Source organism: Ostrinia nubilalis, chromosome 1, assembly GCF_963855985.1.
Source record: "Ostrinia nubilalis chromosome 1, ilOstNubi1.1, whole genome shotgun sequence".
Taxonomy (NCBI): domain Eukaryota; kingdom Metazoa; phylum Arthropoda; class Insecta; order Lepidoptera; family Crambidae; genus Ostrinia; species Ostrinia nubilalis.
In genome coordinates this window covers 12,221,476-12,236,262 of record NC_087088.1, presented here as the reverse complement: position 1 = coordinate 12,236,262, position 14,787 = coordinate 12,221,476, and the positions used below count along the sequence as shown (strand labels likewise).

Genomic DNA, 14,787 nt, shown 5'->3' with positions numbered 1-14,787 from the left:
TCAAAAATACGTGTCTCCCGTGCCAAATACATTGTGTCGTTTATATTATTATGGACTTTTCATCCTCTGTACTGTGTTCGGTATCTCCAGTATCTTCGGTGTCTTGGTGTTCGTGTTGGCAAGGTTGAAGTAATGAAAGTACTGCTTTAGAGAAAGGTATTCTTTTCAATTTAATTTGCTAAATGGGTTTTAGCAATCGCCCTACGAGTGTGGACCCCTTCCCGTGCCACACACAACCCTTCATCGGAGTATAGTTAACGTCAGATTATATTTCAATGCGTAGATGAAACATTGCTATAAAAAATTGTACAGGCGAAAATAAAAAAAATAAAAATTCATATATCTCTGGTACATGACACGATCCATAAAAGATAAAAATATTTCTACATAGAGGCTATACCAAAGTATTGTTCAGTATGAAATAAAATTGCGGATTCTATTTAGGATGGAAGAAAAAAAATAAAGTCTAAATAATGAAAAATAATTAAAATCTCTGGAACTACTTGACTTGTAGAAATGAAATAAAGTACAATACTTGCGTCTTTTAATGATCAAACGAATCAGCTTTATCACAAGTTTACGAACCCTCTTAATAATTAAAAAAAAATTTTTTTCATTTTTAGGAATTTTAAAAACGGCCAACTTTCACAATTTTTTTCTCAAAAACCAAGTAAAATGAGCACACATGAGTTTCACTCTTGTGATTGAGACATAAGACGCTATCGACTCATGGCATTAACTTAATCGGGTGTGTAATGTATGATATAACTACATATCATATAATACTTAGAGGATATAACATCAAATTATATAAAATCATTTAATATAATAATTATTTACTATAATAAACGAATAATATAATTTTAAAACGAATAATTTTAAGACAAATAACTATTAACTGATATAAAATGGTTTGATATAATGAATATTTTCTATAAAACTTACAATGTATACTATTTAAAACAAATAATATTCAAATCATATAAAAATAAAATGTCGAACAATCAAATGAGATAAAATTCTTTTCCTATAAAACTTAAATCATATAACAATAATAATTGTATATAAAGTTCATTTGTTATAATAAGCATTGCATGCAGCAAGCAAGCAAACAAACAAGCAAACGAGCAAGCAAGCAAGCAAGCGAGCAAGCAAGCAAGTAAGCAAGCGAGCAAGCAAGCATGCTAGCATGCAGGCAAGCAACCAGGCAAGCAAGCAGGCAAGCAATCAAGCAAGTAGGCAAGCAAGCAAGTAAGCAAGCAAGCAGGCAAGCAGGCAAGCAAGCAAGCACGCAAGCAGGCATGCAGGCATGCAGCATGCAAATTTGACTTAAAACTTGAGACTTCTGTCACGGCTCCGGCACTGCGGGGCTCTGGCGGTCCCTCGCGTGCTAATCGTCGCAGATGGCTTTCGCTCGACACCGCGTCTTCGGCTTGCTGGCCGGCTTCGCCGGCCAGCCTCAGCCGCGGCGCCTCGCTTCCAGCCACCTGCTCCTCAGCCCGCGGGCCGCCTCGCCCCTCCGTGCCTACGCGCTTCTAAATTACACTCTAGGGGTAGGGCAGACAAGACTACGTGGAGTCGGTTTTACGGCGATTCGTTTTTGTCACTAAAGTCATTTATAAGTCAAGCTAAAGAAGAACATACTAAAAGTTATATCCATCAGAAATTATATCAATTAAAGAGTATACCAAATAGTCGTTATAACAAATAATATTTATTACAAGTAATGGTTATGTGAAATATTATTTATATTAAACAAAATTACATCAAATGAGTCTTAGATTAAGTAAGGTTTATATCAAATGTTTTTATGCGTTGTGATTGGTATCTGAAATGACATTATTAGAAATGATATATTATATGAAGTAAACATTATATGTTAAAAAAATATATCAAGTGTTATTATAACATACGTTTATTATACAATATGAACGTTATTGAAATGAATTTATATCATGTAAACTTATATAAACTGTCACGCACCCAACTTAATCATGTCCGATTTTGAGGGTTTCTAAAACACTGTGTAGCGGTCAGGTTGCCTTTTACTTCTCGCAAAATGAGTAACTCAAAAGATGTATAGGTGCATTATACAGGGTGTTAGGTAAATGGGTATATGAGCCGACACTAGCCCATGTTAAATGGGCATATAAATGGTATGGTGAAGTCAGAAAATTGATATCTTAATTTTAATTATTTTAATTTTCATACAAATCGGATTTTATTAAATTTATTTTGTATGAAAATTTAAAAAAATAAAATGTTGATATCAAATTTCTGACTTCACCATACCTTTTATATGACCATGTTAACATGGGCTAGTGTCGGCTCATATACCCATTTACCTAACACCCTGTATAAATAACTTGCATTTAAAATGACCCATTGGAGGAGTTTACTACAAGAGGTTTGAATAAACCACCGTTTAGCCTTTAAAATCATAATGTCGCTAATGTATTATTAATGTTATATTGTATGCTATTGTATAATACATAATACTAGTATTTATCGGTATCGTAAAGAATATTATACATATAATATTTGTTTCTATATAAATCAAGAATAACGCCGTGCCATATTTTTTCAGTCTCATCATCGTCAAGAGAAATAAGAAATGGGTATCTAAATAAGTACGTAACGCCTTAGATTTGTATATTCATATTATGTAGACGTTTGATGATTTCGTTAGTTAACGCTGGCTGCCACCAAGACGGGTTTCCCGCCCACGCGACTTTATGGCGCCCGCCGCTGGTCCAATGTTTAATACAATACACAGTCACTCGGAATTAATAGGTACTTGAATTACTTGTTTCCACTGGTTTAGACTCTACTAGAAATATTTCAATCATCACAACAATTCATTAAATAGATAAAATATAATTTATTCAAACGACTACTAAGTTACGCAAATTATACAAGCAAAAAGTTTCTAAAGCTAAGGCAAACTGTCAGATATATATTGTTCCACCGCGTATTGTTGTTATATGTGAGACTGACGAATATGGAATTTTAAACATGATGCAGAAGAAACCGACGTTCCCCGTGCCGCGTGGCCCAAGGTCGTGACGTCGTCGCGCTCGCAACAGGCGAGAACGCCAACCAAACAACGCAACAAGTGCCCCGCGCCCCCGCTTCACGTGCCATTCGCCAAACAGCTGTCATTCGCATTAACTGCTACTTAAATTGGAAATTAACTAGTTGAACTGAAAAAACCGGAATTTATTTCATATTTTGTAACATCATTAAAATCACAACCGATTATGTTTCCTATTATAACATCTTGCAATAATTTAATTATAATTATTTATAAATAACCATTAATTTCAGAATTATGATAATTATTTGCTCGGCTGTACAAAGCTGTGTCGACAGGTCAGCGTATCGCCTGCTTCCTGCAAGCTATTCACGATCGAGCGAGTGCCTCCTAGTCCTATCAGCAACGCGTGTGCGTCATCGCCTCCACAGCCGCAACACTGATAAGCGCCCACCAATTATCATTGCAAATATAATGTGTTATTTATTATACATTCGTATCTAGCGCGGGTACCGCGGAGTTTCCACTGAATATTATCATCAGGCAAGCAGCTTAACAACTAAATAGATTAATATAGTAGTGACGTTTAGCTTATTTGTCTGTAAGTAAAGAATTTGATAAAGGGGTCTTACATACTGATAGTGAGTTCACGAGATAAGTTAAATATAGGAAAGTGCCAACCAACCAAGTTTTATTCATATTTGCTAGCATTGTAAATTGCTCGATAATGATAAGCGTTAAAATATTCTGTCATCTTTTTGAATGTTTATGAGATCATCATATTTATCACTGCTATCGTTTATATTGGAGAATGCAATGGACGCTAGTATACAAAGCCAATAACCGTTCTAGTCGAGCGCAACCGTTACGAAATCAGTGCTGCATGAAAATTACACTGCGTCGTTCGCGCTGCTGATACATACGTAGGCAGGCAATCACGATAACTAGGTAGGTGTCTACTAGTTCCGTAATTAATTTATAGCTCAACAATTGAGAGGTTTCAAGTTTTTGCTATTCATACAATGAAATAGATTCTATTAGTAATTATCCCATACACGTCGCGTTACATACTACTAAACTGTTGACACTGCTTCATTACTATTATGTAGGTAGAGGATGGCACTATAATCGCGGTGTTAAAGTCCGTGCATAGATACGTATAAATAGATTACGAAGAACGACCGATCCGGTTGCGGTGAAGGAGAGAGATAGATAAAACGCGACATGAATCACTACTCGCAGGGAGCACAGAGTCAGAACGGCGGCGCGGGTGGTGTGCGGGTGGCGCGGGGAGGCCGACCGGAGCGAAGCGAGCCGACGACTGGTACAAACAGTTGTACAGTCATCCGCGGCGTGGAACCCTGTATCATTCGTTGCGTTACTCGAATGTGTACGACCACAGGAACACATTGAAGATTTGAAGGCAAATAACATAGATAGGCACGTTATCTATACTTCGATAATTACAAATCGTGATAAAGAAAGTGTGGCTTATGTTTAAAGAGCTCTTAGTGAGACGCGTGGTGACGACAATTCAGGTGTATGTGTGTGTTGTGCGGCGTGGATCGTCGCGCAATTATTAACGATGATTCACTTGTGCGCGGGTGAAATGCAGCCTATCGAACTTGTTGACATTTATTCTGGAAGCGTAAACAAATGATATGAAGACATTAATATAATGGTGGACTGATTTCTCATACCGCGGTAAGATTTTTTTATGTTAGCCGGATGTTTCATGGATTTATGATAATTATGAACCTTCTTTTTCCCTGGATCGAGTAATAATTTTACTTCTTTTACTATACAAATTACAAAATAGAAAATACATATAATATTGTATTCCAATATCCACAACATATTGCACTGTATTTACTTTAATAATATAATAAATAAAATATACTTAATAATAAATTATATTTATGCTATTATATTGTGTAGAACTGTTAAGAAATAATAGACGACAATATCTTTAACAGTTTGCCCATATAATTTTGTATACATATTTGATATTTGACAATCACAACAATATAACAAGTCCTACAATAGCATAATACTTAAACATGTACTTGCCTAAATATGTATCATTAATGAAACTTCTTTGGACATAGTTACTAATCATATGACTCAACAAAACCAGTTTACTAGCGTCAAATAAACAAATTTATAAATTCCAACTCTATATGTATAACAAGAGTTATTCCTGGTCCGAAAGTAGATTGTTTAGAACAATAATTGCACGGAAAATAAATATGTACACAGAAATACGGATAGGGAACTGCCCCATAACATATGGATGAAGTTGTTCCTTCGTATGCAGTGAGTGTATACATACAGCGTCAGAGAAGTTTAGAGAGGCGGCGTGGTGGCGGCCGACAGAGGCGTCACCAGGGCCGCTGGCTTGGCGCCACACAGTAGTTTGATTTTAAAAAAAGGTGGACTTACGATCGAAAGTCATAATTTCACCGAAACAAAAATTGTTTTGGATAGCATTTTAAATGCTGATCAACATTTGTCATTATGCATTTTTCGATAAAACGAGCCTTTCATGCTTAAAAAAAATATGACAAGAAAATTTGTATGGAGGAAAATCTTTTTTATTTTTTTTCTGGCTACTGTTGCAAACTGTAGCGGTCAAACCTTATGTAGTCGTAAGTACCTATGGTGCCTAACATTACTACATAAATACTTTTTGCGGGCACGCGCGGCCAAGCGAGTAATGGACATGCAAAATTTTAAATATTTTTATTTATTCATTATTGATTTTAATGCACTTAAAGTAATTATAAATAGATAAATATACTTAGTCTAACTTACTACAGCCCCCTATTACCTCATTTCACGCTAAAACCTTTCAAACTAGAACCTAAGTTTGTAGGTACTAGGTAGTCTAAGTTGTTTTTATTGTCATTATAATATTCACTACTGGTCTACTGGTTATCGTGTAAGATAGATTAGGTAGATATCAACCCTTTACCTAGGTATATACCTACTTCTTGGCACTTATAATAGCGACATACATGATTAAAAAAAGTCTTCAAGCAAGAACCCTTGACTTAAATGGTTATGAAAGATTTTTAACTTTCTAGAGTAGTCCTGAATAGATCCTTAAATCATTTTGACTGTCAAAATCGATTACAGTAGGTAGTGAGTTCAGTAAGGGTTTCAACCCATATAGTAGACAATACTCAACATCCATCATCATTTCAACCATAGAACGTCCACTGCTGAACATAGGCCTCCCCCATTGATTTCCACAATGGCTGCTTGGTGGTGCCCTGCATCCAGCGCCTTCCTGCTACCTTTATGAGGTCGTCGGTCCACCTTGTGTGGACGTCCTACGCTGCGCTTTCCGGTACGTGGCCTCCACTCCAGAACCTTGCTGCTCCATCGGCCATTAGTTCTGCGTACTATGTGCCCTGCCCATTGCCACTTTAGCTTGCTTATCCGTTGGGCTATGTCAACGACTTTGGTTCGTTTATGGATCTCCTCATCGTTTCTGATTCGATCTTGTAAAGAAACACCGAGCATAGCCCTCTCCATAGCACGTTGTGCAATTTTGAGCTTATTTATAAGGCCTATAATTATGGAGAGGCCACGTTTCCGAGCCGTATTGCCACACATTATTGCAGATCCATTATGTACACCTCTACCTATAGTTTTATATGCCAGCTAACGTACACAAAAACTGCTGATACATGGTGCAGATAATGTGATAACATTTTTGTGTACTGCAAACCAGCCTATTGGATTCTTTCTGAAAAAGTAAGTATGTGAGTGACTTTGATTATTTTGAACACTGATCAAGATAATTGAATAGGCTAAAATATCTTTTTTTGATTGTTTTTCGAACGAAGATAATAATTGAAGACATGAATGGAAGAAGGTGATAAATGTCGGATTTCAGATTTTTCTCAGTTCGATGATTGGGTAAAGGTATGCTTTATGTTTAAGGCTACTTATAAAGGTGTTATGTACGTTATCTTTTTAGACGAAGGGAAAGAAACTTACACCTCTTTAAAGGAGCCAAAAGAAAAAGAATATTTTTGCGCAAGTATGAGACTATTCAACAGAAGAACTGGAAATTACAGTTCTATCAAAATGGAAAGTATCCCGCTGCCTACTGTAATCGATTTTGACAGTCAAAATGATTTAAGGATCTATTCAGGACTACTCCTAGAAAGTTAAAAATCTTTCATAACCATCAAAGTCAAGGGTTCTTGCTTGAAGACTTTTTTTTAATCATGTATGTCGCTATTATAAGTGCCAAGAAGTAGGTATAATACCTAGGTAAAGGGTTGATATCTACCTAATCTATCTTACACGATAACCAGTAGACCAGTAGTGAATATTATAATGACAATAAAAACAACTTAGACTACCTAGTACCTACAAACTTAGGTTCTAGTTTGAAAGGTTTTAGCGTGAAATGAGGTAATAGGGGGCTGTAGTAAGTTAGACTAAGTATATTTATCTATTAATAATTACTTTAAGTGCATTAAAATCAATAATGAATAAATAAAAATATTTAAAATTTTGCATGTCATAATTCATAATTCATAATTCATAATTCATAATACTTTATTGCTTCATTTGGTGAGAAGGTCTTAAGCTAATACATACGTATACATCCTCAAATGAACCCTAACAGGGTATTACAATATTCGGTTATTAATAAAATTGTCACTAAAATTTAAAAAGAAATACTAAAAATAAATTATGCATGCTTAACAATTTCATAATCCAATTCATAACATTTAAATTCCAGTTCATTATTTAATGTCAATACTAATAATCATGTTCAAATTAATAATAAGTTCAAAATAATAATATTAATAGAAATAGTATTACACTAATAGTCAATGGTTACAATTTGTCGTCATAATACTCCTTTAAGCAATAATATGCCTTACTTAATAACAATTCTTTTAATATTTGTTCGAAGTTTTTACCTTGGAGGGCTTTGATTGAGTTGGGCAAGTGGTTATAAATTTTAATTGCCATAAATAGTGGACCATTGTTGTACAGTGTCAAACGGGATGGAGGCAGTACTAAATTATTTTCTCGTCGAGAGTTTTGTTTTCCAGGTAGGTCACCAATTTTTTTAAAATAGTGGGGATATTTTTTCACTAGTCGCCCTAACTCAAAGATATACATACACGTCACAGTGAGAACCTTTAAGTGCACAAATATCTGCCTGCATGATTGTCTCGGAGCTGTGTGTGTTATGATCCTAAGGCAGCGTTTCTGCAGGATTAGTACGGTTTGTACGTTAGTAGCGTTGCCCCACAGTACCACTCCGTACCTTATCCAGGCTGCGGCATGACTATGATACGCGGTAAGTGCACACTCTACGTTTGTACCCTTTCTGAGTTCGCGCAGCGCATATGAGAATCGACTCAGTTTACCCACTAAAGTATCAACATGATTCTTCCAACTTAGAGTCGCGTCTATAGAGATACCCAGAAGCTTAAAGTCTTTGACTTCCTCGATGTTTTGTCCATCGTGAGTTAAATTAAAGGATATTCCCGATCTTTGATATGGCCGGAACTGCATCAATTTGGTTTTCTCAATATTTAGTGTTAAGCCTATATCTTTTAAATGTGATTTAATTTCATGAAGTGCTTCTGTTAATGTGTTATTCAGACTGCTCAAATTATCGTAACTACAAGAGACCAAGAGTGTTGCATCGTCTGCAAATAGGACCACTTTGTGGCGTACCGCAGAGGGAAGGTTATTGATGTAAATTAAGAAAAGTAAACATCCGAGCACGCTTCCTTGTGGTATAGACCCTGATACTAGCTCTGCAGGAGAGCGAACCTGACTAATAACGCGCGTTGTTTCGTGATAATGTTGCACTTCAACAAGTTGCTTTCTTTGGCTTAAATATGAGGCGAGCCATTCTTTTGCTACCCCACGAATTCCGACGGATTGTAACTTTTGTAAGAGTACACTGTGAAGGACCCTGTCATAAGCTTTGGACAAATCCATAAAAATTGCTACGGCGCACATATTTTTATTTAGAATTTCGAGTATTTCTACAACAATATCAAATACAGCCGAAGTCGTCGAGCGGTTCTTGCGAAATCCATGTTGGTTTTTGTTGAAAACGTCATTTTTTTCTAAGAAGTGATACATTCTTTGGCATATAATTTTCTCAAATAACTTTGATATTACTGACAGGAGTGCGATGGGGCGGTAATTTGAAGGATCTGACTTATCGGCCTTTTTGAATATAGGTTTGATAACAGCTAGTTTAAGAGATTCTGGAAATTTACCCTCACTATAAGATTGGTTAATTAGCAATGTTAGGGGTTTTACAAATTCGTCAATACAGTGCACTAGGAGCGTAGCCGGAATCTCATCGTGGCCAAAAGTGTTATTTCGTTTTAAGCCTAGGATAGCTTTTTTTACCTCTATATTAGATACGCTGCCCAAGTAAAATGAGTTGAGCAAAGAGTTTGCACTGTAGTAGTGTGTTTGATTGTCAACAGGGTTTATAGATCTATAGTAGGTATTAAATATATTTGCAATCTCAGTTGGGCAGGTAGTAATGTTATTATTGACATTCAAAGTAATGTTTTCGTGTTTTTGTTTATTTAATTTTAATTTTTCGTTGATCATACTCCACATTGTTTTATATTTATTCTTAGAGGACTTATGGACTTATGTCCATTACTCGCTTGGCCGCGCGTGCCCGCAAAAAGTATTTATGTAGTAATGTTAGGCACCATAGGTACTTACGACTACATAAGGTTTGACCGCTACAGTTTGCAACAGTAGCCAGAAAAAAAATAAAAAAGATTTTCCTCCATACAAATTTTCTTGTCATATTTTTTTTAAGCATGAAAGGCTCGTTTTATCGAAAAATGCATAATGACAAATGTTGATCAGCATTCAAAATGCTATCCAAAACAATTTTTGTTTCGGTGAAATTATGACTTTCGATCGTAAGTCCACCTTTTTTTAAAATCAAACTACTGTGCGCCAGGCCGGCGGGCGGCGGCCAACCGCCGGGATTCCTTTGTCTCATTACTACACTAGTATTTTTTGTTATTCCCATCCTTGGCTAATAATTTATTAACAACTATAAGCAACCATTTATGCTATGCTAATGGTCTCAATCGTATATACTGTTTATTTTTTTTATAAAATATCATTATTATAAAATCAATTATGCCTTGTTAACCCTTTCACGTAATAAATGATGTCATAAGTAGTTAAATTTTGTTTAAAATATTTCATAAGGTTGATTTTTTCTTATCAAATACAATATCTGTGTTTAGTATGCTTCTTTTTATTAATTAAAAATGATATCGCAAACGAACATAAAGAATGTTCTGATTGTGTAAGTTATAGATGTGTGCGTAATGCGTATACCGCTTATTTGCTGCCTCGTTGTTAGCGAGTGGAGCGGTTTGCTTGTCTCCGGTTCTGAGAAATTGTAACGCCTTCTTGGAACGCACCAACGCAGCCGTCCACAAACGACTAGTGAGCGCAAAGCGAGGTCGTCGTCGTACCTCTACATGTATTCGAACTGAGTCTACATAAACACCCACACACACTTGCAATCGATCACATCACCTTACGCATATACCACCTTTTTGGAAACATGCTTATCTGCATCTATAGAAAATATTAAAAGAACCACTAAATAGGTATTTAATATAAGCAGTGACTCAATCGAAGTCAGATGCTAACCGATTCGTTTCGATGGAAGTAAAACAAAAAAGGAATCCGTGAGTGGGGATATCCTCATTCGTTAACACTGGTTTGTGACTACGTCACGATGATGTCACATTTACACGCCAATAGAAATAATTCACCTGCGCAATGCGTCAAGTCTTGTACGAAATATTTGTTTCTTTTTGCATGAGTATTTTGGGACAGTGGGATATTTTAGTAAACATGTCATTGTTTCTTCTTTTCAGATAATAACGACGCAGGTACGATGCCGCTCACTCAAGAAAAACGTTTGGACTCCAATTTTTCCAACAACAATGACCAAAGCTATCTTCACAAGAAGTTCAAAAAAATGGCATCGTCCATTTCTATGTTTCCCGCCAACTCGAACAAGGGCGGTGAACACAAAGAATCAAGTGTAGTACAATCTACATGTAACACTTTAATTTCCAATGGAAGTATCCCAGCAGGCCACCCAGAAATAGAGAAAATTAAATTGAAATCAGACAAGCAAAGCATTGATATTCAGGATGCAGAGAAAAATGTACAAACTAATTTTAACGACGAGAACAGTAGGCTAAGTAATGTAAATAATAATATTCAAGTATCTGGTCAGACCAGTTATACTGATGAATTTTCTAATAAGACTGAAAACCTTGAAAATGATTTTATCAGGGAATCCTACAACGGAGGGGTAGGTGGGCGGTATATATGCCCATATTGTAAATTATCTTGTGCCAAGCCTTCCGTACTTCAAAAACATATCAGAGCCCATACAAATGAGAGACCTTACCCTTGTGTACCTTGTGGTTTCGCTTTTAAAACGAAGTCTAATCTTTATAAACATCGAAGATCCAGAACACATGCTTTAAGATTACAAGGAACGGATGTATCTACTGCGTTAAACGACGAAGACTTATCAGGAGGGTCGGAAAGTGATACGTCTATGCCACCTACACCAGTATCCGATTCAGGATCTGATGCATCCACACTCCGCCATGAAAGCCTGTCTATAAGGTCTAGCGAATTCTCTTCGCCGGAATTGGTTAACGACGGCGTATCGCAGATAAGCGCCAACTTATCTTCAAATGAAAATAGCAAGTCAAAATCAATTTACAAACCCAAGTTTAGAGCAGCATTTTATAATGACACTGATGAAAAAGATAAGGTAAAGAAAATAATCTCGCCAAACGCAGACTTTCTTACGGAACATATCTCCAAAATTATATCAGATAATGAAGCTATTGTAGATGTTATAGAAACACCGTTGCAGAAAAAATATGGCAAAATAAAGCAGATAGCAGAAAGTAAACAATTCTTAAATGAGAATTTTGACTCTAAAATCGACCCATCACCATTAAATCTGACAAAAAATAGTACCGAGACAGAAAATAATTTTAGGAAAAGATCGCATTCGGAAAGTTTTTCACATATTGATCATCAGAAGCATCCGCTTAACCCTGAAGGATCTATAATTAAAGACCTTCTTTTAAAAACCAAGACAAATGGCCTTACACCAGTACCGAGTGAATTAGTTGATGGACAGGGACCACTGTTTGTGTGCCCATTGTGCCAAATAATGTATCGCAGCGCAGATAATCTAGAGATTCACAGAAATTATTATTGCAAAGGTAGTCTTATCAATACTACAGCAATCAATACTGTTCAAAAAGATATTAAAATAGCCAGACCGGAAAATATATTTATGCGGAGTAATTCTGTAAACGTACGTTTGCCTGAAACACCACAAAGCTCTTATACAAAGACAAGCTCGTCCAATAAGCTATCATCGCCTCTAAGATGCAAGCCTGATAATTTGGTAATAATGAAGTCAGAATCTAATGATATAGTAGCTCCTCTACCCTCACCTGGACCATTGTTAGGGAACACCAGACTAGTTGATTCAAAAAGTTCTAATGAAATATCAAGAAAAAATGAGAACTTAAAATTTAAGCCAATAGCTAGCCCAAAAAGAAAAATTGAGAGCAGATCAGATAATAACTATAGTCCAAGACTAATAGAAAATGTGTCTCCCCGTACTGGCGAGTTATATTCTCAACCTAAAGTACGATGCATCGATTCAAGTGCAACAGGACTTCGAACACTAGAAGAAATGTCCACACACATGAGACACAACTCAACGTCCTTACAGATGTTCGGGGGTGAAGTGAAAATAGTAGACCACTCTGGAGGCACTACTACACTACGTATAGAACCTAGTAAAAATCAACTATCTCCGATATTGATTCAGCAAAACTTGTCACCGTCTAAATTAGCTAATGATTTAGAAGCCAGTAGTATTGTTGTTCGGTCTGGCTTGCACTCCGGTGGCACAATGGTACATAATCCTCCGACGCCCAAAGAAATTCTTGGGACGCCGCAGCCACAAACACCTAGAATTTCAATATCCAACACGCCTGGAATTTCCAGTTCCAATCTGCCTAATTTACATGATATAACGCATTTTCAATTTCCTCCATTGAGTGCTATTACGGCATTTAATCCATTAACTTTACCTCCATTGAGCCCATCGGCCTCACCAAACGGTGCCACTCCCACAACCATTCTGCACGGCGGAAAGTTAATTCCTCATGTTCCTGGGATGCCTGGACCAAATACTCCTGGTGTGTACGTTGGCAATTTATCTGCAAAACACAAAAACTTTATAGTGAGTAAAGAAACTATTAAGGCCAATACAATGTTATCTCGTGATGATGGAAATAATATGACAACTACGATTGAGGTACAGTCACCAACTCCTGGTTTGTTTGTGGGCAATTTGTCTGCTAAACACAAAAACTTTATTGTGAGTAAAGAAACTGCTAAGGGTAATCCAATGTTATCTCGTGATGATGGACATAATATGACAACTACGATTGAGGTGCAGTCACCAAAAGCAATGACAGGCTCTAATTATGAGCCACTTTTGAAGTCAAGGAGTCCAAATTTAAGAACAGTTAATATGGAATGTGACAAATTGCAAAAACAAGACAAGTATTCTGGAGAAATGCCACAATATATTTCTGCAGTTCCGATAATAAAAGTAAAAAATGTCGATGAACCTGAAGCACTGTGTAAAACATTTACGCCAAGCCTTATAAAACCAGTAATTTCCAAGCAAGATGGAAGTTTGAAGAGAAGTTTAGATGGGTCGCCAAGGACCCCTGTTTTAAAAGAAAATATGAATTATACATCCAACAAAATTAAGGTTAGAGAAAGGTTAAACTCGAACACTTTAAGTTTAAACAAAGTTAATCATGTTACTATCAAATCCGAGACGGAGATACGAAACTTTAATTTTGAGAACCTAATAACAAAAGTGGAAATTTATAACAATCAAATTCCAAGTTCATCTGAAGTCCCAAAAAATATGAACATTCAAGATAACGTTTTTTCTGTATCGAATGAACGTTCAGAAACATTATATTTTCAAAAGAATGTCACAGCAAAATCAACTGCAGAGGATAGGAAGCCAAAATTCCTGCGGCCAACCACGTTGCCTTTAAAACCTGGAACTTTTACTCCAAAAAGGCATCATGGAATTACACCTAATGCTAACACTATGTCATTAGTTTCGCCAGAAACGCCAAGACCAGCTAAAGCTTATGGACAGCTTTATCTGAACGGGAACGCATATACTTATCTCGGACTGAAATGTTCAACAAAAGTATTTTATTGCACTATCAACCGTCCTCAGCCAACTTATGTCCCTAACCAGCATTTTCTGTCTATGTACAGCAACTGGCAGGTAACTATAGTTATTAGTAATTTTTATAAATTGACTAATTATTTAGTTGATTCAGTAATTAAAATAATAATTATTGTTTACAGTTATTATCAGAGCTGACGCCAGATCCGCTGGGACTATCGGCTTCATCTGCCATGTCGCTCTATGATTCACGGCACCGACCTCAGAGTGTGGCTCTAGCTGTGATGAAGCAAGATCTCATATTGACTCACTCGTCGCAATGGAACAAAAACTCTAAGGATAATAAACAGGTATATACAGTCAAAAAATTTGGACGTTTTTGAAATGGAAGCTATTAATACTAAGTTTCGAAAATAATTAACGT

At 36.3% G+C, this 14,787-nt stretch overlaps 1 protein-coding gene across 4 annotated transcripts in view; it reads left to right on the top strand.

Moving 5' to 3' along the window:
* The window catches only part of LOC135072453 (uncharacterized), a 29,004-nt gene that overhangs the window by 9,863 nt on the left and 4,354 nt on the right, over positions 1-14,787 (top strand). For 3 of the 4 annotated variants that reach the window (XM_063966388.1, XM_063966363.1, XM_063966379.1), the window contains exons 2-3: positions 10,963-14,462; positions 14,546-14,713. In XM_063966388.1, coding sequence (XP_063822458.1) covers positions 10,963-14,462; positions 14,546-14,713 — 3,668 coding nt within the window. Of the gene's footprint in view, positions 1-4,329; positions 4,739-10,962; positions 14,463-14,545; positions 14,714-14,787 lie in introns of those variants that run through there. The other variant, XM_063966371.1, reaches the window with a different exon arrangement.